Source organism: Electrophorus electricus, chromosome 14 (genome assembly GCF_041902795.1).
Source record: "Electrophorus electricus isolate QZ-2024a chromosome 14, ASM4190279v1, whole genome shotgun sequence".
Lineage (NCBI taxonomy): Eukaryota > Metazoa > Chordata > Actinopteri > Gymnotiformes > Gymnotidae > Electrophorus > Electrophorus electricus.
Window position 1 is genome coordinate 6,487,912 of NC_137510.1, and position 25,220 is coordinate 6,513,131.

General features: G+C 40.7%; 3 protein-coding genes across 6 annotated transcripts; 1 reads left to right on the forward strand and 2 right to left on the reverse strand.

The window, feature by feature from the left end:
• Positions 1-347: 347 nt before the first annotated feature.
• LOC113583782 (myosin light chain kinase, smooth muscle-like) lies at positions 348-8,720 on the forward strand. Of its 2 annotated transcripts, XM_027020308.3 has the most exons (15): positions 348-643; positions 990-1,082; positions 2,188-2,223; positions 2,966-3,096; positions 3,440-3,596; positions 3,868-4,179; positions 4,396-4,495; positions 4,617-4,820; positions 5,214-5,431; positions 6,314-6,437; positions 6,618-6,767; positions 7,061-7,187; positions 7,402-7,510; positions 7,594-7,734; positions 8,002-8,720. In XM_027020308.3, exons 1-15 carry the CDS (start codon positions 493-495, stop codon positions 8,205-8,207), a joined length of 2,259 nt encoding a protein of 752 aa, XP_026876109.2. In that variant the 5' UTR covers positions 348-492; the 3' UTR covers positions 8,208-8,720. The 2 variants fall into 2 exon arrangements, with proteins under 2 accessions (XP_026876109.2, XP_026876110.2); XM_027020309.3 differs by lacking the exon at positions 2,188-2,223.
• A 369-nt stretch (positions 8,721-9,089) lies between these two features.
• On the reverse strand, positions 9,090-18,121 carry coasy (CoA synthase). Of its 3 annotated transcripts, none has more exons than XM_027020311.3 (10): positions 17,983-18,121; positions 16,712-17,411; positions 16,331-16,545; positions 15,515-15,646; positions 14,541-14,730; positions 11,451-11,515; positions 11,259-11,343; positions 11,014-11,111; positions 10,537-10,683; positions 9,090-10,341 (listed from the first exon to the last, which is right to left on the reverse strand). In XM_027020311.3, the coding sequence occupies exons 2-10, from the start codon at positions 17,385-17,387 to the stop codon at positions 10,270-10,272; spliced, it is 1,680 nt and encodes a 559-aa protein (XP_026876112.2). In that variant the 5' UTR covers positions 17,388-17,411; positions 17,983-18,121; the 3' UTR covers positions 9,090-10,269. The 3 variants fall into 3 exon arrangements, with proteins under 3 accessions (XP_026876112.2, XP_026876113.2, XP_035386768.1); XM_027020312.3 differs by having other exon boundaries at positions 17,998-18,115; XM_035530875.2 differs by having other exon boundaries at positions 16,712-18,110.
• Positions 18,122-18,991: 870 nt separating this feature from the next.
• On the reverse strand, positions 18,992-25,214 carry naglu (N-acetylglucosaminidase, alpha). Its single transcript, XM_027020294.3, has 7 exons — positions 24,642-25,214; positions 23,814-23,961; positions 23,514-23,660; positions 23,249-23,334; positions 22,721-22,977; positions 21,549-22,276; positions 18,992-21,272 (listed from the first exon to the last, which is right to left on the reverse strand). The coding sequence occupies exons 1-7, from the start codon at positions 25,052-25,054 to the stop codon at positions 20,787-20,789; spliced, it is 2,265 nt and encodes a 754-aa protein (XP_026876095.2). The 5' UTR covers positions 25,055-25,214; the 3' UTR covers positions 18,992-20,786.
• Between the last annotated feature and the right edge of the window lie 6 nt (positions 25,215-25,220).

The following is a 25,220-nucleotide window of genomic DNA, read 5'->3' on the forward strand; positions in this document are numbered from 1 at the left end:
ATACAAAACAGCACAGATATGTGTGAAATCTTTACTCAAAATCTTTACTTATAATAGATGTTGTGTTTCCTGGTTTTTGTGTTTGGGCCTTTAACATGTTATTATGTTAGATATTAAAAAATTCTTGTTTTCAGGTCTGTGACCATATTACAGGTGTAGATACCCTACCACCCACATGGGTATGCCTGTGTTATATCTTCTTTTGTTCAGCATATCTCTATCTCTATCTATCTAGCTCTAGCTCTCTCTCTCTCTCTCTCTCTCTCTCTCTCTCTCTCTCTCGTCATGTTCAGCTAATCATACTCATAACTTCCTGTGTTTGGGGGCGGAGGAGGAGGAAGGCAACAGTGAGCCCTCATCAGGCTTTAGCACCAGCAGCAAGTGAGCAGCAAGTCTCTGCAACTAAAATGAAACAAACCTGATGAAAGAATGCAACAGAGGAGGCAGTCCACTGCACGGTGACAAACCCTCTAATACAGAAACCTAGCTACGATGGCTTGTGAAGGTGACAAGAATATGTATGTATCCACATTTAGTCTAGTGCTGAAACCAGCAGCTCCAACAGTGCAGCTAAGGAGGATGGAGAATGGGACATTAATTGAACAAACACTGGCAGACAAAGGGAAGACAGAGCTGGACCAAGGTAAAAGTCTACCAGGACTGGTTCTTTGTACATGGCTTTTATATAACTAGCTTCATAAGAGGTTTCTTGAGAACTTTATTATTCATTCTTTATTATTTTTCGAGTGCCTGATTTTTTTCAAAAACACCTCATAAGATTGAACAATAGTATATTTAAATGTATATTTTTCTTCTGTTATTTTCTGCCATTTAACATTGATAAACTTACTCGAAGTGGTTATAAGCTCTGTGAGTATGTGTGTATGGGGTGGATAGGGTATTCTGACAGAACTTTGTTATTTTATTTATTACATGAACCATTTTCTTATATGAATTTCATCAAATGTGTATCATTTTTATTCTGGCAGACAAAACCCAGACAAGAGATGAGGGGTCAGTTGATGTGAAGAATAAATATCTTGAATCTCAGAGCACAGACAAGAAGGAAGAAAAGAAGACTGGTACAAATATAACACATGCAAACTCAAAACTGACTCCTCCCTCAAAGAGAAAAAAAAATACATCAGGAAGAGTGTAACAAAAGTCCATTAGACTTTATCTTGCACACAAGTTCTCTTGAGATTCAGATCATCCAAAATATGCTTGTATGTCCTTAGGAATGACTTGCTAATAATTAGCATTAACGGTAGACAAGAGAAAGAACCCAAACAACACGTGCAAGATACATTCAACGGAAAGACTATGCTGCACTACAGAACAACAACGTGGTGTTAAAGTTAGGTGTTAAAGTTTAGCACAAGCAAACAATGTGGCTCAAATGATCTCCTGACAGTGCAGCAGATTAGGTTGTGTGTTATACTAACAATGCAGCAGAATTTACAGTATAGCCGGAGACCAGTGCAAAAGAGGAGATGATAAGTTAGACAGTTCACTGACTGTGAATGCATTTTAGTACCATTCCATTCACTCACCCTTCCTTTGGGAATGCTTCCAGCCCCCCTCTCTCCTGGTCTAGCTCACTGATCTACATGATGCATCCTGTTTTGAATGGCATGCAATTTGAGAGCCTTTGTACAGAAAGCATAAGTTTGTCAGTGTCCAGAATAACATACTTAGCAAAAGGATGTTTATGCATGCTTTGCTATCAGAGAAAGCCATAAGTAATAGCTTGTCACTGGTTGGATCTTACAGTGGCTGGGCTGGGTTTGCAGTCATGTAACTGACACAGTTGGGACTGCCAGATAAAATCACAAAATCCATTATGTCCAGGAAAACAAGTCCATCAAAACATACCTGTATGATTTTTTTTTAAAATACAGACAAACCAAACATTAAAATTAGTATAAGAAACAAAAGGCTTGCACACTATTTTGTCCAGCTTTTACAGTCTCTTGTTTACTTGCTCAAAAATTAATTTACCACCCACCAGTCTATTGTTAAAGAAGGGAAACATCAATTAACCTTTTGGTTCACTGTTTAGTGATTGGCCATTTTTAGCTATTACCTCCCCCCAAGAGCAGCTTGAATAATTAAGCCCCTCCCAATTGTGCATATGAACCTGTTTTGTCTTTTGGACTGATTTGGTTTGTATGCATCTCACTTCAGCAGTTGCACCTAAAAGAAGGGCCTGCAGTGACAAAGGTGAGCAAGTCTTCAAAACTCTTTTGTTCTCTTGCTTTAAGCACAGCTTTTTATTTCTTAAATGGGTGATTTAAAATATCATTAAATCATAAAGAGCATAAATGAAGTTTTAAATGTAGCTGTGTGTGAAAGCAAATCTCCACAAAAAAAAAAATGGCATGTAAATGTGGGAACTCTTTCACTGGTTTTAAAAGGTGACCTTGTGTGTTTTGTCATTGTCAGAACAAGTATTTTCAGAAAAGGCTCTCTCTATATTTACAGAAATGCATGTGAGAAATTGGGGTTAGCAGAATGTAGGGAGGGTATGGGTGTCTGGTTGTTTGGTTCCTTTTGATGTATGCCATCTTATTGCTTCATGCTGCTTGATTTCAGCCATCTGTTTGATATTGATCTGATTTTGGATAATTCCATTTTCATTTCCTTAAATTACCCATCACAGCTCTTGAAGCTCTTGGATATGAAGATAAATGAGTTTCCATTTCATTGCATGGTGTTTTAGGTAAAATCATGGAAATTGTCACATACTGTTTAAAAGCCTGGAATTTGTCATTTTAGAACTGTCTTGCTCTTAATTTCTCAGAAACTTTACTAGATGCAGAATTGGTCTGGATTGAATCTAGATTAACCTCGACAGTTACAAGCACTCTGGCCTAAGAAAGTGTTCACATAGTGATGGTTTCAAGACCTGTACATGATGGGCTCAACCTGTCTATTCTTTCATCGAGCTTTCTTTCTCTCTCAGGCCATGGTGTGGTGAAGTTTCTGGACCCAGTGGACAAGGTGCAGGTTCGCTTGGGGGAGCGCGCTCAACTGTACTGCTCCTTCAGGAGCTTGGGACCTACAGCTTCCTGCTGGATCCACGACCAAGAAAAGGTCAGGAAAGGTTCCCATCCACTAAAGCATAAATGGACCATTGCTGTCAAACGTGATGTGAGACAAACATGATCACACCACATTTTGAATTTGAGAGCATATAATCTTAATTTAACAGATAATTTAAAAATGCTGTAAAAGATTTTAGAAAACAAATATGTATTTGCAACGCTACTATAAACCCATTTCATTCAAATGATTTCTGGTGAACAAGGAATAATAACAATGTGGAGTTTATTTCTTAAAAAAAAAAAAGGCCACTGATTTTGAGTTAAGGTCTTTAACATATGGAGTATTTTAATGCAGATCTACAGCATTTGGTAGTTTTTTCTATTGTCTCTAGGTTGTAGTGAATGGAGAGCGTACTCGTATAGAAAGCAGCAGTAACCACAACATCCTCACTATCTCGGAGGTACTACCTGTGGACACAGGACGCTACTCTCTCTTTGTGAGAAATCACAGAGGCACTTTTCAGCACACAATCATGCTCAGCATCAGAGGTCAGTGAGTTTTTATCATGTTCTTGAGAAGCCCTGATGTATTCATGATGGTGAAACTGCAGATAGACCAGATCTGTCAGCTGTCTTTACCCTAGTCTGAAGTCAAGTCCTGAAGAATAAGAACAATCGGCTCTAAAGTGTCTCTTTTTTAGCGACTTGAATATCACATAATCCCTAAAGCTCAGATTCCGTTGCCCAACTCTACCTTACTAAACCTTTAAAATGCTTTCTCCAAAATAACCTCTTCCTCTTTCTCCCTTCTCTTCTTCAGATCGGCCTGAGCGTCCTGCCTCCTGTCCTTTTGTGTCGCAGCTGACTCCCAGCTCCTTGGTGCTCTCCTGGTGTGGCCCCAGTTACGATGGTGGCTCGCCTGTCATGGACTACGTGGTGGAGATGCAAAACCTAGACCAGTCTGAGTCTGGTGACTGGAATGAGCTCACCTCCCAGTGTAAGGACACCACGTATCGGGTTACCTCGGGCCTCCATCCACAGGGAGAGTACCGTTTTCGTGTACGGGCCTGCAATGCCATAGGGGTCAGTGAACCCAGTGAAGAGTCGGACTGCATCAGCATGGAAACTGCAGGTAGCACCCTGATCCGTAACACAGTAGAATTAAACATAAACGACACAAAGTGCATTTCTTCATGTGGATTGGTTTCTAGGGCAATGCTGGTTATCTTCATAGTGTGTTGATAACCCGGCTCTGGACTCCAGCAGTCCTGGACCATGCCAGCCTTCGGAAGCATGTAGGGAAGTAGATTGATTGCTTTTGCCAGCTAATGTGGTTCATGCTTCACAGGGGAGCCACAAGAGGAAGAGACTCCACCATATGTAGATTTTATCATTGACACCACCCACAAAGTCAAAGATCACTACAACATCCATGAAAAATTAGGAGTGTGAGTTGACTCATATTAAGTATCACTGACTCAGTGACTTCTAGCACTTACAAACTCATCAAGCATAGGGTCTGGACTTTAATATTGTCATCTTTGTTTTGTTTTTTTTTTTCTTTTTCAGAGGGAAGTTTGGGCAGGTGTTCAGACTGACCCATAAGGAGACTAGCCGGGTGTGTGCCGGAAAGTTCTACCGTGCGCCTGGGTCCAAAGAAAAAGAAGCTGCGCGTGGAGAGATCGAACTGATGAAGCAGCTGCACCACCCTAAGCTTGTGCAGTGTCTGGGGGCCTATATCAGTCGCTCTGAGATTGCCATGATCATGGAGTAGTGAGTTTTCCAAATTGACTAACATTTTTCGCTTTCAGTTAATTGCTTGGAGTCTTTGTTGAATGGAAACATTCCTTTTATACCAGTCTGATTAATACATTGAAGTCTAACTGGGTACAGTTGAGCAGGAAGATCATTTGCAAGTGTAAGCATTCAGATGCCTTCCATAATCAGATGCTGGATTTACCTAAAAATCCAAATTCCTTTTTCTCTATTGTCATACCATTTTCTGATACCTCTTACTTTGCCATGTCTGTTCACGAGGTCAAAGAAATTTACACCAATGTGTTCTTTGAAAGTAAAGACCAGAGGGAATGCCATTGCCTTTGCCGTTTGATTATCATGTGGAATGTTGCACTGGGCATCTCATTCCCTCCTCTCTGTGCTATACAGTGTTGCTGGCGGTGAACTGTTCGAACGCATCGTGGCTGAAAACTTTGAGCACACAGAGCCGACCAGCGTGCAGTACATGCGGCAAATCCTGGAGGGTGTCCAGTACATGCATCACAAGAGCATCATCCACCTTGACCTAAAACCCGAGAACATAGTTTGCGTCAACTCCACAGGGACTCTCATCAAGATCATCGACTTTGGCTTGGCCAGAAAACTGGGTGAGTGGCATTATTAAACAAATAGGGAAATAATTTTTAGAACCGCTTCAATATCTTTATTGTAGAAGTGCTAAGTATTGGCTTTTAACGGTGTTTACTGTTGCACTAAGAAATTTAGCCTACACTAGAACCATATGCTGGCCTGTTATTGGTCTGTAGCTGTTGTGTGGCATCCGTTTATGTACCACTCTAAATGGATAACATGGAAATTCCACACATTTCCCCCTTCAAACTGTTATACAAAAACACAGATGAAGTGATATGATTTGAAAACTTCCTTTTTAGACAGAAATGGCCTGGTCATCTGAATCCGAAAGCAGTGGCTTACAGCAGAAATAGTGTTATAAAAACAAGAATTTGATCTAGAAATACAACTATAAAGTGAGTCAGTGTGAACAGAAATCAGATTGACATCTCAAGGTATCAAAGTGGCCAAGTGCTCATTGTTTGTAGTAATAACTGCAATTACCTAAGGGACGTAGCAATTTTCCAGTTTATTTGTGTGTGTGTCTGCTTGTGCTGGGAAATTGCAGATAAAACACGAACATTTTAAAATATTTTTGTTGTTCCTGTGATGTCTAACTAGGGGTGATGTGAATCACAAGGTCTTTCATGTCCATCTGTTGCTGTTACTCTCGAGACATGGCTAATGGTTCTTTTTTACTTCTACACAGTTTTATCCATACCATCGCTTCATGATCACAACTGTAAAGATGCATTTCCATTAATTAAAATGAATCTTCATTCTATACCAATATCATGACTCACTAGTTGAATTATTTAGCATCTCAGCTAATGAGATGGGGTTTAAGCTTCTGCTTCAGCTGTAGCTATAATTTCTGTAGTGGAGTATTCTGTGAGCTTTGGAATTTGGTCCCACAGAACCAGGGAAACCTTTAAGAGTGATGCAGGGGACGCCGGAATTTGTGGCACCAGAGGTGATCAATTATGAGCCAGTGGCTCTGCCCACAGACATGTGGAGCATAGGGGTCATTTGCTACATTCTGTAAGTATTGTAACAGCTTTGATAGTTGATCAATTTTAGGGTCCTACCTATGAACCATTCTCATACTGTGAATGTTCAACATTTAATGGTCAGTATTGGCAAAGTGATTTTCTGAATCATACTTCTATCAACATCCATACTTGGCATTAAACAAAAAAAAATTCTTTATTTCCGTCACAGACTCAGTGGGGAGTCACCGTTTCAGGGAAGCACTGATGCAGAGACACTTGCACTTATAACTGCGGCATCCTGGGAGTTCGACACAGAGTTTGATGACATCACAGATGAAGCCAAAGACTTCATCTGCAAGCTTCTGAAGAAGGAGAAAGGGTGTGTCTGAACATCAAACTATATTTAGTCATTCCCTGTGAACTGTAAGCTTTTTAAACTTTATTTACTAATTCTCTGAAAGCTGTAGGGTTTTGTTCCAGCTTTAGGTAATGAATAATTCCTCCTTTGTCTAGCAACACAGCCACTGGGATGGGTTGTTGCTACCCAACCTGAGTAACTGTCAACACATACTTCAGTGTTTGATTTTGTTTAACTAAGGCAGTACCTTATTATTGAAAGACAAACCTAAGCTTTTCCTTCAACTACTCTTGTTCCCTCACACACACAAACAGGGCCAGGATGTCATGTGAGCAGGCTTTGAGTCATCCTTGGATGCTCTCATCCTCTCTTTCTCACCGTGGCACAAAAAACCTGAACAAGGATAAAATGAAGCGATTCCTGGCCAGGCAAAGATGGAAGGTACACACAAGGATTCGATAGCAACTTGTGGACCAAATCGCATTCTCACCATTCTTACATTGAGTATAAAGTCCTGTTCAGCACAAGGCAAGGTTTAACCTTTTGTCCTGCCAAACCTGAAGTGTGCTCTGAGGGGGGAACCTGTAGTTTGTGTCCTGTGAGAGGGTCAGACCTCTGCCCGTGTTACTCAGCAGCTGGTTTGGTGATATTGCAGAAAACGGGTAAAGCTGTGTTGGCACTGAAGAGGATGACCAATCTCTCGCACAGATCGGATGGTGCAGACTCTCCTTCCAGTTCCAACTCTCCTTCCTGTCCCATGAGTGGTAACTTGTATATGCACACAACCAAATGGAATTCAGGATACTCTGCCAGTCACTTATCAATTTGACAGTGACTCTTGTCTCAGACACAGAACTGGGTACAGAGGCCTGTCAAGCTGTCAGGTCCCTGGAGCAGCAGCTGAGGAGCGAGCCGAGTTTCCCGCAGACCCCGCATGACCTCACCGAGCCCTGCGGGGCGAATGTGCATATGGCCTGTGTTATCGAAGGTACTAAAATGCAGCAAAGGCACTACACACCTGAACCATCTTTTAAAGAGACATGCATACTCACTCTGTTGCCATGGATTAAAAATAACAGTGATCAAATGGAGTACTGCACTAATGTGCTCTTACACAAGAGTGCAGAGGGTTATTTGTGTGCATGATTGTATTGGTCTGTGTTATGGGTGGCAACTGCTTTTGAAAGGGGCATGTCCATCTTTGTGTGTTGAGTGATGCCTGCGTATGAATAGAGCACATCTGTCTTTGATGTAGGTTACCCTGAGCCAGAAGTAGTGTGGCTGCTAAATGATGAGCCACTGGAAGAAACTGAGCGTGTGCAGATTGAATACAAGGAAGACGGCCTTTGCATCCTCACCCTGTCATGCATACAACTAGAGGATTCTGGGATATATGAGTGCCATGCCTCCAACTACCTCGGTGAGGCGCTGTGTTCCGCCCGACTCACTGTGCACAGATAGAGTAATGGAACACTCAAGCATGCCAGACAGGGAGGGACAGTTATATTGTACGTTTGGTTTTAATTTTGAGCACAGGCACATCTTGCAGATGGGTTCTGCAAATGCAGACAAAGGAAAATGTTAAACATCTTGGCATCAAGACCTCACAGACTCACAAAGCACTTATTGAGCATTAAATACACCATAGCACGATTCACAGCTATACTCATGGTGGACTTTTCTAGGTGTGTTGCTGGGGTGCACCCACCAACCTTTCTGTAATTATGGGTTATAGGTCCTATAGTAAGAGCCCCCCCCCCCGCTCAGTTTGTTCCTATAATATTTGGTACTCACTTTCAGAATGTTGAGCTTCATAGCATTTACTATTTAAATGGCTTTTAGACTGAGGTAAATGTTTTAAATCTATGCTTAGACTTTACCCCATACCAAGCTTGGTGATTTTTATATAATTTAAGAACTCAGTATGTTAATCTATTCACTTTTTATTTAATAAAAATCTTATTTTTGGCTCTACCGTTTTGAGCTTGTTGGTCCTTTGTCCTTTCATTCCACACAAAATACTTCATATTGTATAATGAGGGTGAAGTCTGGAATTGCCTGTTTTGAAATAACTTTATTTTAAAAAATTGCATGACCATTCTTTACCTAAGGCAATCTATGCATATTTTAGCATACTTTAGGTATTTTAAGATATAGCAGATTAAATCTCGTCTGCTTCAGGAGACACTACACTGCTTGTCTTAATCACTCATTAAGTGGATTTCATAGCTTTAACATGATGCAACATATTATAAATCTAACATTAAACCAAGCCATGTCTCATAAGCCTCACAGCAGGTCAAGGGTCAGTAACTATAGTGGCATCAGTTAGCAGACACAGGCTACCATTATGCTTTTATTTTTTAGACAGGATAACATTTGCTTCCTGAGGGTATTTAAAGGTTATTTCTGACAAACCAATCTAGTCAGTACCTGGACAAGTATAAGTACACAACAGCCCTAGGATCACTTGTGCGCTGTCTCTACAAGCATTAACAAAAGGCCAGGCGAAACAGAACAGATCCACTTTGGCACTCTTGCTTAGAAGTCAGGTAGAGGGGCAGCTAAATTGCTTATGCACCCAATTCTGTACTTGTTCTTACTAGTAAAAATAACCAATAATTAGATTGTACAAGTATCTCCTCACTTTAACTGGTGAACAACTGCAAAGTGACAATTTTGTTGTAAAATAAGGATGTCATATTTGTAATAACTGCACTTTCTTGCTCCCTTCTAGTACTAGGCAATGGAGGTTTTTTTTAGTTCTTTCAGTCTGTCTAGATGTTTAATCAATTCATTTGACTGGCATTAGTCCTTCTCAGGAATTCTATAATTTCTATTTTACAGGTCTTGTAAGTGCATGAGCATGAATTGAAATAACTCCCCCATGACCATATTAAGTCTGTCACAGAGTTATAGAATAAAGACCAAAGAATTTTAAAATAATGCATGTGAATGACTGGCTCACTTTCTCAAAAACATACAAATCCAAAAAGAACAGATGAGGGGGAAAAAAATAATAATAATCAAGCAATTCTAAAAATGATTTCACAATAAATAGGCGTATCAATCACCATATTGTTAATCACACAAGTGTCTCTTAGCCCACAAATAAGCCACATCAGGGAACTGCTACACAATCACTGCAAGACCACAGCCACTAAACACAGCAATAGGCATTTGTCATGTGCCCTGTAAGTAATCTCAGAGCCAGAGCAGTTCTACCTCTGTGGCCATTCCCAATCCATTCCAAGAACCAATGCCTGCTTGTACCAATCTTTCAGGTTTAAACTCCAATACTGGGTACAGTTCCAGGTGTAGTATGATGGTGCTGTCCAGTCCTGCTGCACCTACAGACAGCTTCTCAACTCCAAGATCCATTCATGTAAACACCTCAACACTTGGGGTTTTCAGGTTTCACCTAGAATACAGGTAAACGCCTTTCAAGTATTGCTCAAGAGGCTATGATGCACTCTGCCAAGCTGAAGTGTGTGTCTGTTTGCTTGTGTCTAAAACAACTGTTTCATGAGGGCAACCCAGTTTCCTCTTTTTTCTGGCAAATGCGCTCTTGTAGAAGATTCCAAGCTTTTAACACCTGCAGGGCCACACACACACACACACACAATGTATTTACATCATGTATGAATTATTTCAGGCAATTTCCAGCACTTAAAAATTTCGGGCACAGTTACTTGCCGGCAACGTTGGTAAACGTAAAAAAGGTAAATGTCAGCCTCACTACAAACAGCCAGAAATGGCAGTGGATTTTTGAGGCTTCAGTGGAGTGTACCTGTCTCTGGGTGACATCCGACTCCCAGAGCGTACAGAGAACAACATTGGCGTGCTCTACCAGTCGAGCGTTAGACCACTGATTTTGCAATCTCCTCAGTGCATCCTCCTTACTGACATGGTCACGCTCCACTATACGCCTCACCGCCTGAAAAACAGAGAGAGAAAACATCCTTTCATTATCAGGGGTAAAACTCTGGTTTAAGGTCCCTATTTAAAAGGAACTAAGACATTTATGACAGACACACACACACACACACACATATATATATATATATATATATATATACACACATTAAAAAAACAGGTACACTTTTTTTGTCTGTGTATATACTGTATATGAACATTATGGAATTGGGTGTCGAATGTTTTAGACTGTTTAAGTAGGAGCCTTCAAATAATGTAGTACCAAATAATGAATGTATGTCACTGAATGTAGGGCCTTTCAGTGGGGAAGGAGTAAACATGGATACACTACCTCCTCCTCAGGGATAATGGTGACCCAAACCTCATGCACCATATCTGTCCACCCAGCCTCCAGCAAAACTGCAGCATCAATCACACAAACACGTGCACCTGGAGGGGGGGGCAAGGAAATAGTGAGGTAGAAAGAGTGGGAATATAATGAAAGCCCTGCTCATCCCTAAATTAGTGGACTCAACGGACAGTCTGGCCTGAAAGAGGGTGAGGGAGATAGAGAGAAAGTGTGAGTGAGTGTCTCACCTTCTTGTTTAGCCTGATGTATTCTTTCTTTCACCTGGAGGGCTATCTCAGGCCAAACTATATCAGTCAGTGCTTTTAACCGTTTCTGATTAAAACACACACACACACACACACACACACTTTAAGCATGTTTAAAAAACTGCCAGTGTAAGATTCTTCTCAATTCACTACAAGTTTTGTTTTGCATTTTACCTTGTTCCCAAACACCTTCCTCCCCAAAGCTTGTCTGTCTATGGTTTTATCTTCATTCAAAATATCTAACATGAAAGACACATATAGATGTGTATTTAGAAAGAGCAAAAAAATTCAAATGCCCATAACAGTTTAACATTATGCACACTGAAACACCATCATATTCCAGTACAGTGGGGCTGAATTTACCCCTCCGAGTCTCAAGAGCAGCTCTACTCAGTGTGGGGAAAAAACAGCACCTTTGGCTTTATGGGAATTATTCTCATGTTCAAACATCACACAAGCTGCTCCAGTCTGTACACCAGAACTCCCTGTTATTCATGGTGGATTGCACAGAGACATAACAAATAATAAATTGTGCTTATACTGTGCCTTCCTCAGACCAAAGATTGCTTTACAAAGAATTAAAATACATTTTAATAATGCACACAATAAAAAACAACTGGGGGAAAATTTACATGAAAGAAATAAGATTGGAATAAGTTGTCCAGATAATTTGGATTTCTGGAGATACAATGGAATCAGTATTATTACTATAGGTATAATGCTGAGTGAACAGGTGTGTCTTAAGTTTAGTTTAAAAAGCTGAGATACTTGTGCAGCGATGTTGATGTTGAGGAAGGGTGTTGGAAGGGCATTCCATAGTTTCCATAGTAGCATGACACGATTTTGCTCCCACTGTGGACAGTTTAGTATGTAGAATGGGAATTAGGTCAGTGTCAGAGGTTCTAAGTGAGCAGGATGGAGTATAGGAATGGAAGCAGTTCAGATGGGCAGACAGCAGCTAGATCATTCAGGCCATTCAGTTTGTTATAACTGAATGGGGGCAATAATAGGAAACCAGTGTAATGGAAAGAATACAGTAGTAATGTGTGCAGTTTAAGGGAGTGGCATATCCTATTTTTCACTATAATACCACTATAATTTTTAATATGACATTAAAAACATATATATCATGATAAATGGTAATATTTCAACTTGACAATGACATCATACTTCATTGACATCATACAGGTACGCGCAACTTACCAAACAAGAGCCTGAAAGTGGTTTCGTGCTGAAGGAGTTAGTTCCAAAAGGGGTAGTGACTTCAGTAGTGTGAAAATGAATTGGTTACTAAATCTCAGATGTACAACAAACCATGGTAATATTTAAGAAATGCAAGAAGACTGTAACAGCAAAACGGGGCAATAAAACTTATTTCCACCTCAAGCAGAAGCACCCAGCTGAGTATGAGGAGAGTCAAAATTCTAGCGAGGAGAGCTGAACTGCTAACAAGAGATCAACTAAACTGAGACAGCACAGCATCACTGGATCTTTGGCAAGTTGTACTCCACGACAGAAAAAGCAAATGCTGGAAAGAAATGACCAGAGCCATCACATTTTGTCTGGCTTAAGATATGAAAAAATATTTGAGAAGAAAGGTTTCAAACAGCTTATTAAAAAGCTGGATCACAAATATAGCATCTCTGAAAAGCAATATTTTTCAGAGCCAGCACTTGGGGACATGTATGAGGATTACTGTCGCAAAGAACTAGTCTCCCCATCGTTTGCAATATACTTCGCCTCAACCACAGACATATGGTCAAGTAGAACTAGAGTCTAAGTGTACACAATAACAGCAAATGGAAACTGTGCATCTCCTGCCTTGATGCAAGCTACTTTCCCAAGCATCACATGGGAAAATGTAGCAAATGGTTTGAGGAAGTTTCTCCAGTCATGGTGTCTCAAAGAAGAGAATTCCTTTTTATTAAATTGTGAAATTAGGGTAATGTTACATAGATATTGATCATTTCAATTTTGTGCTAAGCTAATGTTGCTATTAAAAAAAATAGGACTTCCAATAGGCCCATTTCAGGTTCAGCCATCATAATTTGCCACCATTTTCCTTTCATTTGTTTTTACTGATGTATACAAAAAATAAATAAATTAATAAAAATCAATAGTCATGTTCTACAGTCATGAATAGAAGTCATCAAATGAAATTCACAACAAACTGGGAGGTCTAGGTTAGTTTGCATGCAACAAACGATTGCATTTGAATGTCTCCCCCTATGGATAATGACCTGATAATCTGCTCTTTAACAACCACTGTTTAGCTGTAGTTTATTTGTTGGGGGAACATATTCTGCTATTTTACAGATATTCATGCATGGATATGACTTTGTTTACAAAATTAAAGACTGCATTTTATTTTTTCTCTTAGTGAGATGATATTTACTGCCTTGGTCATCACCTTCACCAATATCAAGTCTATCTTAAAACTCAGCAGGCTAATGGAAAACAGCTCTTTTGCTTTAATTTTTCCATGCAGCATTTATGATGATATAGGATTGGTTTCCTTAAAAATTCCTTCCCCAATATCTGATCCAGCATTTTTGTGATTTTGGCCCGATTCCAATAAGTGATATCGGATTACTGCCGTCAGTGCAATCTCTAAATGATGCCTAATTGTTTTATTTTGAAAAATACTTTAAATGGTTACTATACAGAGCAGACCACTAGGGTCTGGTGCTACCTTTTCTGATGATGCTTGATAGGTGGGCAGATTCAATACTATGAAAAAGTACCTATACAATGCTTAATGTGCTTAGTGTTGGTACATAAGCGCACTGCAAGTCCAGTTTTTAAATAGAGGCGCTCAAGCTTTCATCCATTTTCACAGTTCTAATCTTAGGGGTGTCCTAGCATGAGCTGTGTGTAGAAAAACAGTCCTGAATTTTTTTGTTTTGTTTGTGTGTTGTTTTTTGGGGGGAGGGGGTCAAGGGTAAATGAAACAAGATGGTTAGAGTTAGCAAACTGAGAGAGAGGGATTAAAGAAGCAGCAGCAAAAGTGTTTTCATACATTTCTTTTGTAAGGCAATGTCTAGGGTAAACTGCGTTATTGTGCTGCTTAATAATTTGGTTGAGAGCACAAACCCATTGTGATATGTTTTTTAGCCAAGGTGTTTTCCCAAAAGGGAAGCATTTATGCACTGAGATCAATCATCAATATCAATCTTGTGTTCTTCATTCATCATTATGATTTCTTCTTCAGTTTGATTTCTGATACATCCCCCTAAACACAATGACCCAGCCCTTGGACCTCACCTGGGCCAAACTCCTGCAGTATCTTATGGTAGGCGGCTGAGCCAGGTAGGTAAGTCCCATGTCCGATCTGGTCCGCATTGATCCACACGGCTCCAAGTCCTTCCAGCCTCTGTGCAATGGAGCTTTTCCCACTCCCACTGCCCCCTGCCAGTCCAATCACGTATGGGACCTGAGAGAAAGCAGGCCGGGGCTGGCACATGGGAGACAGTATGTCACAGGACGTTACTTTGTTGCTCAGAGTTTCAGGAGGTGCCACTAGATTAAATAAAACTAGATTAAATAAAACGTTTCCCAGGTTTTGCTACATGATCCACATTTTTGCTCTAACCCAGTTCCTTGTACATGTGCACCAGGTTTTCAGTGTTTATAATAGCTTGATTCAGGATTTTTGTTAAATAAAATACAAGCAAATTTGCACAATCTGGTGGGCTCCAAGGACTAAGGTGAAAACCACCCAAACACTACTGCATGATGATTTACTAACTCTTTATAAATTCATTGTTTGGAAAACAAAAGGTCAGTGTTAAACTTTCACTGACCAGGCTCCAAGGACAGACGCGCCCCCCCCCCAACCCCAGCTGTAATACAATACTTTTAGAGGACAATGTCTGTACCAGAGTTGCAGAACACCATAGTATACTTTGTCGCCACACTAGACAATGTATAACAGCCATGCTGAAGGGGTGGTTGTTTGGACTTAGCTGTGTTTTGATCAGCTTAGTTTAGGCCCATTTCAGGTTTAGCCATCATAATTTGCCACCATTTTATTGATGTATACAAAAAAAAAAAAAAATCAAGTCATGTTCCACAAAAATAAATAAATCAATCAATCTCAAAAGATCCACTTTCAAAATGACTGTTTTTGTGTGCTGATTCAGTCCTGAGAGATGACCTCTGTTTTAAATAAATATAAGGATCAATGAATGACAACTACTCTTGAATGATGGAATGAGCAAATTAGATGATGGACTGACCTGGGGAGAGGTGAGGAGGGTGCCCAGCAGGCGTGCACGGAGGCTGGAGGAGCTAATCTTCTCCTCCTCTATATCTGTGTGATGTGCATCTTTGATCAGGGGGATTGAGTATAGCACTAGCTCTGACAGGCCCTGAGCAACAGGAATGCAACCTAAGTCAGCAATCACGACTAATCAGGAACACTGGCACTACACTCCATTGGGAAGCATCTAAATCTCCATGCACTTGAGGTATCCTGTTTCCACTCATCACACACCATGCACACTGAATGATTAATATTTATACATATAAGAACATATTAGAATTGATTACATTTCTATTGCATAAAAAATAAACAAAGTGTTTAAATAAGAACATCAGAAATAGTATTTATTTAAATAACCACTTCCCTTCAAAACTCAGTTTAGGACATTTAAAATACTAAACAAATTACTTTCTACTCTGAAGTTACATGACAACTACTTTGAAAACATTTATACTTATTATACTAGGCAGTAGATAAAAAGCACTCAAACAGCTCCAATAGGTTACCAAGGTACAATTTTAACTAGGGGGACAAAGATTCACATTGTGAAACACAAGAAAACTGAACTCTCAGCTTCTGGGGATGCATTTTCATATGTTCTGGCCTCATATGTCCTGACTGGAAAATGATAACACAATGCAACCCTTTTCTTATAACCTGCAGGCAATTCTGTGTGAACATATTAAAATAACTTGTTAGACAACAATTGGGGTTATAAACAAGACCAGCTGAGCCACAATGCAGACTACCTCACATGCGTTTCCTGTTAAACAGCTAATCAAAACCTTACGTTTTGTACTCGTTTCCTATTAACGGCCTCTCCGCCCCTCCTCGTCTCCTCACTGACCACAATGCACTGCAGCTGCGGATCGGTGACTGACGGGCCAAATGGGTCAGACAGAGGAACCATATCGTACTGTAGAGATGGCTTCACATCATTCAGAAACTCCTGGAGCTTCTCCAAACGCAGAGCAAATGGCTCAATCAGCTCTCTCAACACCTTATCTATAAAGAGAGAAACAAATAGAGACAGCAAGAAAGAAAAAAAAACTGAGTAAACTGTACAGAAATATGGTACAGAAATGTATTAAAGAGTACAGCAAACAAACATACACACACAAAATACATACAAAACACAGCAAAACCCTCTTCCTGTGCAGTCTCAGCTTACTCTTAAGGAGTTCCTGGTCACAGACCCCAATCACAAAGCGCCTGTTGGCCAGCAGACAGCAAATATTCAGCAGGGTCTTATGGGCACCATGCAGACGATCAAAAGTCCCGCCAACCACAACATCACCATATGTCTCTATGGGCTTTGTGTCTCTTCCTTTCTGGTCCTCATCCTTCACTTGCTCTAGCCTTGGGTGCAGGATCACAGAGGAGAGGTCAGGCTTGCAAACGTAGCAGTGGCCTGCATATCTCTGCAGGCACTGGGCGACAACCGAGGATTGGCCTGGGTCCTGGAGGGGGAAGTCGGTCAGCACCACCTCTGGGGAGTGGGAGAGGGTCTGTGGGGAGGGGAAAGGGTTGGAAGCTGCATCTAACCCGGCCTGAGGCATTACTGGCTGGGCACGGAAATTAGTCAGCAGAACCCTGACGTCCAGGTGTCCACACACGTCGGCCGCATTGCTGTAGAGGCGGGAGATGAGGCCAGGGAGATCAACCACTGGAGGAATGAAGACTGGCCGAACGTGCCCACCTGCACCTAGGTTGAGGCCAGGGTGCAGGTGCACGTACAGGGTGCGCTCCACCACTTGCGCAGCAGAGCTCAAAACGGGTGCTATGCGGAACGGAAGCGTATGCAGCGGGGACGTGAGAACCAGGATGCCGGTGCTGAACATCGACATTGTGGACAACTCACCACAGGCGAGCTAAATAGGGAATAGAGAACTCGTTAACGCTAAGGAGAGACAACAGGAAAGACAACTTAGCTAGCTAGGATAGCTATCTCAAAGGCTCCCTAATAATCTCTAGCTAGCACGAGTTGACCAGTCGAGCCCTTATGCAAACTTTCCCGATGTTCAAGGGCATACAGACTACTCGAAGTGTCTTTCGGTAGAAGGAATGAGGGGAGCTAGGTAGCGTTAGCTGGCTAACCGAGGTGAACGAAAGCAGATTTTCGGCAGAAATCCCACCAGTCAGCTCTAGGTTAGAAGGAACTGGCTAAAACTTTTTAGCGACAGGTTTAATTCATACACCCCAAATGTCACAGGGTTTTAGGCTACACTTCGATTAAACCAAACAGAAAAAGTGATATTTGTTGACCTGCGATTTTTTTTGTATTATGTGATACGCTAAACATGCATCTAGCTACTAAGCTAGCTAGTTTAGGAAAAGCAGCCAAGCCCAACCTAGTTAGCATATTTTAACTAGCTAGCTATCTAGCTATGCTACAGCCGGCTTTGCTTAAACGAAAGGAATGACTACCAAAAAAAAAAGCACCTTTTCGGCCGTTACCTTGCTTTGATAACTCCGTTACAAAAATGAGCAACCTATAACTGATCTTCTAACAGCTATTTTATCACCACAAGCTTACTTAGCTAATCAAGCTTCCTCGAAGTACGCCTCATACACATTTGAGCATTGTGATTGGCCATAAAAGAGAATGATTTTGTGCCAAAATAAAAGTCCCGCCAAATTATTTTAAAGGACCAATAAGTAATTTTTCAAGTGATTGTTCTACACGTTATGAAACAGCCAATATACTAACACCCAGTGGCCTGGATAGTCTGCATCATACAGTCTATAGTCTGTACTAGGGGGACTCACTCTATGGTATAAACCGTTTCATTTGAGGATTTACAAAGCAATCCAATTCTTCATATCATGTGAGCTACACTTTATAGAAAAAATTAAAAAATAATAAATAATCACTTTCATTGTTTGCTACTTTTTGGTGATAAAAATAACTTACTGTTCCTTTAAGTATAAGACAAACTTATAAGAAAACAATAAGAAAAATCAGTTGAAAATAATTTGAACAAAAACATACCAATTCACAACAAAATAATGTAGCTAAGGAAAATAAAACTATATTGTATTAATAATCAGTATCAATCAATTTGGTTAATAGTTTGTTTACAGGTCTTAAGTGAGAGAAACAAATTTATTTCAAAATTTTAATTCTCTCTGATAAATAATGTTCTGTTCTGTTCTACACTGCTATTTAGTAATATGCCAGTATATTTTTATTGTAATGCACTTAAGGAGTTGAAACTTAAATCTAATCCAGTTATTCTTTTATAGATACACTTATATCTATAAAAATAGATACAGCTAATACTTACAGATACAGCCAATACTTTTACAGATACACTTAAAAAATATTGATTTAAGTTGACTTAACAAAAAGACAATATCTCTTGGCAAGGGTGTGATTTTAGTATGGTTTTACTGTGTTAATAACAGTATTAAAGACGTACCTCAACTACGACAAAAACTTTGACAGTAATATGAAAGAAAAGAAAATCACTTTTTATTCAACGAAATACAAAAATAGCATTTCAACAATTTCTTTCGACGTTTACACAAGTTACTGATAATTATGCTTGTGAAATGAATGGTTTATAAAGATGGACAAGAATTTGGAATTTAAATATTTATTCTAAACTCTTTTTGGTCCTGCTTCTAATAAACATTGCTGCAGAATGCAGTCAGTGCAATACCAGCATTAAAACAACAGCTTTTCTGATCATCTCTTTGCTCATTTGTAACACATTCCCCTTGTTCCACTTCTATTTCACTTATGACAGCAGTTGCTACTGGAAAGTTCTGTTTTTCTTTGTCAAAGTGGAAAAGGGTAAATGGTCATCCATAAATAAAGTTTATTCATCATTCCAAGTAAAAGTACAAAGAGGGGAAAAAATAGGGAGAATATATTTATTTTCTAATAGAAATAGCAGAATTATTCTCAAGTATTTTTTTATCCCATCTGTACAAGTGGTTATTTCAGAAACATAGTGAATCTGAAGGTTCATTTGATAAAATTTAAATAGACATACAACTCTGACTTTCTAATGTTTACAATACTACAACAATCTCATTAATAAAACTTTACTGGACCAGAACAACAGTTGCAAAATGTTTACCGAATTTCGGAATATGTTATTTAAAAAACACAATATAGCTAAAAATATATCTTGAATCACTAAACACACACTCCTTCTGGAACTTACTGGATGTGCATCTTTCATGGTCAGATGGGGTTTAACAACAAAACACCTTAGCATAACACTAGATAATACATTGAAACTCCACACTGCACATTAGCTTAGCTCCCATTTCCTGATACAATGCCATCTCCTATCTACTTACAAAAAAATTTTTAAATTAAATTAAAATAATAATAATAAATTGAATAACCTTTGAATGTGACACAATCAAGCTAAATATACAGGTGCTAGCCTTTTTTTATGGTATTAGCATTTTTTCAGGGTTCCCACTTGTCAAATACCCTTTTTTTTCCCCTGAATAAAAAGCTGAATTTTCTTGACTAATGAAATAGGTCACCTTTGTTAAATGGGCACAGAAAAATCAAGTAACCATAACAACCATTCATACAATACATGAAATGATATCAAAATGTTAAATGGCAACTAAAACTTGTTTTTTAACCTTGTTTTTTAACCAAATCTTGTGAAATACTGTAAACAGAAAAAAAGTTTTCTAGTTAGTTATACCATTATATTTAGAAACCAAAGAAAGTAGAGTAAACCCTACTTAGGGTGTGGGACACCAACACTCTTAAGCTCCTGTATTTTATCTGATAACGCAGATTGAGAAGAGTGCTAGCAACAACAAGGTCATAGGTTCGATTCCCATGGGACACACATATATTGATTGGTCTAATCACTCTACCAAGTACCGTAAGGAAAATGTAATACACCTCCAAAGCATGTCACAGTCCACCCCAGCTGAACCCAACTATACACACAGTGTCGTGGACACATTCCCAAAACATTTAGAGTTAAGTTTGTTTATGGGGCTACAGCAACACCATGTCCTATATCTAAACAAAAAGTCCAAATTTCTTTATGAAAGATGTTGCACGTGCAATGTAAAACCATAAGTAGTTGGATTTATTATGTTGTCTTAGCTGTGAGAATGTACATGATTGAGTTGATATGGAAGCAGAGCTTATACACAAACAAATTTCAGAAAAAAAATCTGATGACCTCTTTTGTTTTTCAGTTCCCTCGATGACAGCATGTCTTGGGTCTGACTCTAAAGATATGGCACTGCAAATATCATTCCCGCATCATCCTTTTCCTGATGTCGGGGTAGTACCTGAGGAAGATCAGGCGGGCAACGGTATAAGTGTCCACGCTTGGCTGGGCCGGGTACTTTATGTGGTTGTAGACGAAGTCTTTCTCCACCTGGAGCACAGCCTGGTTGAATGCATCCTGACTGAAAGGCTGGCCTCGCTCCAGGCATCCGACGAGTGTGGACATGAACAGGTCCCAGCGCTGCAGGTAGTAATCCTGCACCAGACCCGCCCACTGCTTGTTGGCATAGTCCAGGATGTTGCCGTCAGGGCCCCAGAGTGTGATTTGGTTCCGAGCATTCACCTCGTACAGCTGTGCTTCCTGCTTGTCGACGGCCAGCGAGCGTGCCTGCTCTAACCACGCCCCCAAAAGGAAGTGGACGTTGCTGGAGAGGAGCTTGTCCAGGTCGGGTAGCAGGCCATACACCAACACGCCTCTAGCCTGCAGGAGATCTGGCAGCTTCTGAGCCTGGGAGCCAAGTTAAAGGAACAGACAAGTAAAGCACAGGCTGGAATTATTAAAGACAGGCTCTGATTGGAGAAGACTGCCCTCTCACACCCCACACATTTACAGACAAGCAATACCAAAAGTAGACCCCAAAGTTACAAAAGAAGGACAATTAATAAGCTACAATAAAACTTTTTAAGCCAGTGCTTTGTTAGAAAGTACTACTCCCCATTACTAATCTGTTATATTGTAACAAACATACCTAAGCATTAAGGAGAGAGAAAGCTTGCATTTTACCTGGAATGTGTCTCGTATTTCTTTGTAGTATTCTGTAGTGAGGAGCTCAATCACCTGCCTGGTCACATCCACCAGATCGTACCGAAATGTTTCCACAGAAACCATGGAAGATGCCACGCTGAACAGCAGCATCCACGCCTTGTAGACGTCTGCTGGGTCGTACCAAACATCAGTGTGCATCTTCAGCGACGGCCGGCGCACCAGTGGACTATGGTTGTGGCTCTTGTATCCAGGGATGGTGCAGTTATACACACTGCGGAACAGCAGTTGCCAGGCAGCAGGGAGACTTGCCTCCTGGCTGCCATAGCGGCGGGCAGCATACAGAGATGCCCACTCAGACAAGTTTACGGGTTCCTGGCGCCACGCCATCTCGGTCATCAGCTCATAGACAACAGGGTTCTGTCCAATGCCCTCGGGGGCCACGCCCAGCCCCACAAGCGTGGAGTTGGGGAAGTGGAGTGCCTCGAAGGGGCCCGAGTTGATCCGCTCTACAGCCCCGAACAGGCCGGTGTTTCCACCAAAGTTGTGCAGCATGCACCAGATGAATGGCTGCCCATAGAAGGACTGGGTGTGGGGGAACATGGGCACAGAATCGGCAAACAGGTCCAGCACGATCATGCGGCCCAGTGGGACGCCGCGCACCAGGGCCTGCACCTGAGGTGGCTTCCAGAACTCAGGGTTGTTGACGAACATCCAGCCCTGCATCAGCCAAACCGCTTTTGCGTCCACTGCCAGGGAAAGGCCGTATGAAAAGATGAGAGTTGGAGATAGAGAGAGTGAGAGAAAGGGAGAGTCTGTTACATGTATTAGGTCACCAGTAGGATGTGGTTAACATTAATACTTCTGATGGGAAACAGACTGGGCTTAAGGACTGTGTCCAGGAACTGGAAGCATGGCAGTTCTAAGTTATAAAACTAGAACAATGAGAGAGAGAGAGAGAGAGAGAGAGAGAGAGAGAGAGAGAGAGAGAGAGAGCGAGAGAGAGAGAGAGAGAGAGAGAACTACATACAAGCAAAAATGACAGTTTGTGTCCACTTTTATTAGAACATATAAGAAATAAACACAAACTTAATCTCAGTTGCTAATAAAATGTACTTATCTGCTTATTCCAATTAACAAAACATATCAAGTTACAGAACTGAAATAAACAAAACAAGTAAACAAGCATTCACCTGAGGTCATAGTGGTGAATATCGCATGACTAACTGATGCAAGGTAGGTGGGGTCTGATGAGGAGGGGATCATCTCATTAAAGGTGTCAGTGTTGTAGATGTGGTCTGTACCAAACTCTTTAACAACCTGGGACAGGAAGAGAGAGCCAATTCGCTGGAAGAGTGGGTCACGTGGATCCAAGACTGAGGCGCAGGAATAGCTGCAGTTAAAATGACTCCAAGGACCCAGCTTGGTCACGTTTGCCTGAGGAAACAGGCTGGAGAGAACATGAAGGAATTTACCACTTAAATATTTTAAAACAATATGATTTAGGGATGCATGAAGTGGTGAAAATATACTGCAATTACACTGATATTATTGTGTGATGTACACACTCATATGTATATGCGGTGTTAATTACTGACAAACCACATATTTCATGGTCATTATGCTACATGGTTTTGAACAAACGGAATGTCATGAAAATTACAGTGTAACAAGTTAGGTATGGGTTATTAATGAAGGTGGGAACAGTATGTTCATATTACTGAGCGAGTCCATGAGGCACAATCCCTGCGAAGGCCGGCAAGACAGGAATCATTCCAAAAGCTCTCATGCGATCCAAGATTTTACTCTGGAGGGCAGAAAGGCACCCGAGTTCAGTCTAAAACCCAACCTGTCAGTTCACCATTTTGCACAAATGTCTGCAGACAACAAATATTGTACATTCGCACACAATATAAATATTTGCCATGTATGTTATATATAAGCATCAATAAGCATCTGTAAGGCAGTGTTTTAGAAAGCTCATACTTGCAGGGAGAGCTGTTTAATGTGCCAGGACTGAGGAAGTGGCCCTGCCCACTCAAAAAGGTTTCCCATCCGATTCCATGCCAAGAAGGCAGGACCTGTGAAAAACTCCTCCAGCTCCTTCTTACTTAGACCCAGGGACATGTACACCTCCATGAAAGAAAATTAAAGAATGAGAGACAGACATGAACAGGCGTGTGAGAAATTCATGTATGATAACAACTTAGTTTTTTTAATATAGGCCTTGACTGTACATTTATAGTAAGGCTGTGTTCTCTCCAGTTCATTTCTCTGGTGTCCCACCTGTTGCCAAAGTGCCTCCTGACCATTGAATGCCAGGGGCAAATTGATGCCATTCAATGCCATCCAGTCGATCTCCCGCTGCCATCTCGGCCAGTCCCACCACACCGTGGAGTAGCTCTGCGTGCAAACGTTCTGGTAGTACCTGAACCTAGATATGCAAAAAGGAGGTGGGGAAGTACAATAGTATGAAAGAATAAAAAACATGAGTAATTGCAAATGGAAAACAAGACTGCAGGTGAGAATCCAATGCAAGGCAAATTATGCAAGATATTCAGACATTTTCCCAGAGCCAATTCAGTCTCATGTTCACTGAAAATGTGGTCACATTTTGATTGTAAGTCAACTAAACGTGCCTGTGCTAGTATACGTATGTCGCTGCTCATGTGGTCTAGCGAGACAGCACACACCAAGAGGGGTGTTTTGCAAATAACGGCAAAATCAACATAAAATAAAAAACAATGCCCTCCTGCCTTCTTTTACATTAACATTATATCCCAGCAATAATATTATACTAAAATATAAATAAAATACACAAAATAATTTTTGAAAAACCCTTTTCTATCATGTTTCCTGTGCATGAAGTGTGCTGTTTATGACATTTGTAGCTAGCATTTTCGTTAGGAATGCTTGAGCATGGTTCCATATATTGACCTCAATCTTTTAATCCAAACTAACGCAATAAAATGTCAAATGTGAAACACAGGACACAGAAATGCGCAGCCTACTGTCGAGACATAATGCATATGGCTAAAGGAGTAGTGATTATTAACCTATATTAGCTGGCTAAATTAAAGAATAACAGCTGGATTACTTAACTCAACTGTCTACCTGTGTTGGGTGCTGATCCGAAGTACACCGGCGAGCTGAGGCAAAGGCCGGGGGACATCTAGCTGATCTCCTGACCAAGACACATGACAGTGGCAGTAGTACTTTAAGTAGTTATGAATTCCAGCTGCCAGCGCCACACCGGTGCTTCCGATGGCGACAACTTGGTTGTTTTTCGTAGACCGAAGTTCACAGACGTCCAATCCGTCGTCGGACAAAGTTCTGTTCACTGACACAATGAAATCTCGGGACCTGTCTCCCAGGAGTCGTCTGAGCAGATGAATCACAGCTTGGGCTTGTGTTTTGTCGCTCGCTTTAGGTCGCAAACGCTTTAAAGTGTGGAATTCGCAGCTTGCAGAATGAATAACGAACAATAACACAAGGAGATAAAATATACCAGGCCACGTACGCCACATTTTTATTTCAGCAACTTCAGCAACATCAATTCTACCAGCGGAGAGCAAAATCTAAACTTCTCCCACTGTTAGGTATCTCTTCGGGGAAACCGGACTCAATGAGTTTCATTTCATAGAGTTTTATCGTCCAATCAAGTGTACTCCCGAGAGGACCATGACGGGACGT

Bases quoted from the DNA above. Each gene is read 5' to 3' on its own strand.
- naglu (XM_027020294.3), bottom strand. From the start codon at position 25,054: ATGTGGCGTACGTGGCCTGGTATATTTTATCTCCTTGTGTTATTGTTC. The intron at 23,962-24,641 runs GTAGACAGTTGA...TTGCATATCTAG, and splicing joins CGGATCAGCACCCAACACAG to GTTCAGGTACTACCAGAACG. The intron at 21,273-21,548 runs GTAAAATGCAAG...CTTGGCTCCCAG, and splicing joins AAATACGAGACACATTCCAG to GCTCAGAAGCTGCCAGATCT.
- LOC113583782 (XM_027020308.3), top strand. From the start codon at position 493: ATGGCTTGTGAAGGTGACAAGAATATGTATGTATCCACATTTAGTCTA. The intron at 4,496-4,616 runs GTGAGTTGACTC...TTTCTTTTTCAG, and splicing joins ATCCATGAAAAATTAGGAGT to AGGGAAGTTTGGGCAGGTGT. The intron at 6,438-6,617 runs GTAAGTATTGTA...TTTCCGTCACAG, and splicing joins GGGGTCATTTGCTACATTCT to ACTCAGTGGGGAGTCACCGT.
- coasy (XM_027020311.3), bottom strand. From the start codon at position 17,387: ATGTCGATGTTCAGCACCGGCATCCTGGTTCTCACGTCCCCGCTGCAT. The intron at 14,731-15,514 runs GTCAGTCCATCA...CCCATGTGCCAG, and splicing joins CCCTCCTCACCTCTCCCCAG to CCCCGGCCTGCTTTCTCTCA. The intron at 10,684-11,013 runs GTAGTGTATCCA...TCTGTTTTTCAG, and splicing joins CCATTATCCCTGAGGAGGAG to GCGGTGAGGCGTATAGTGGA.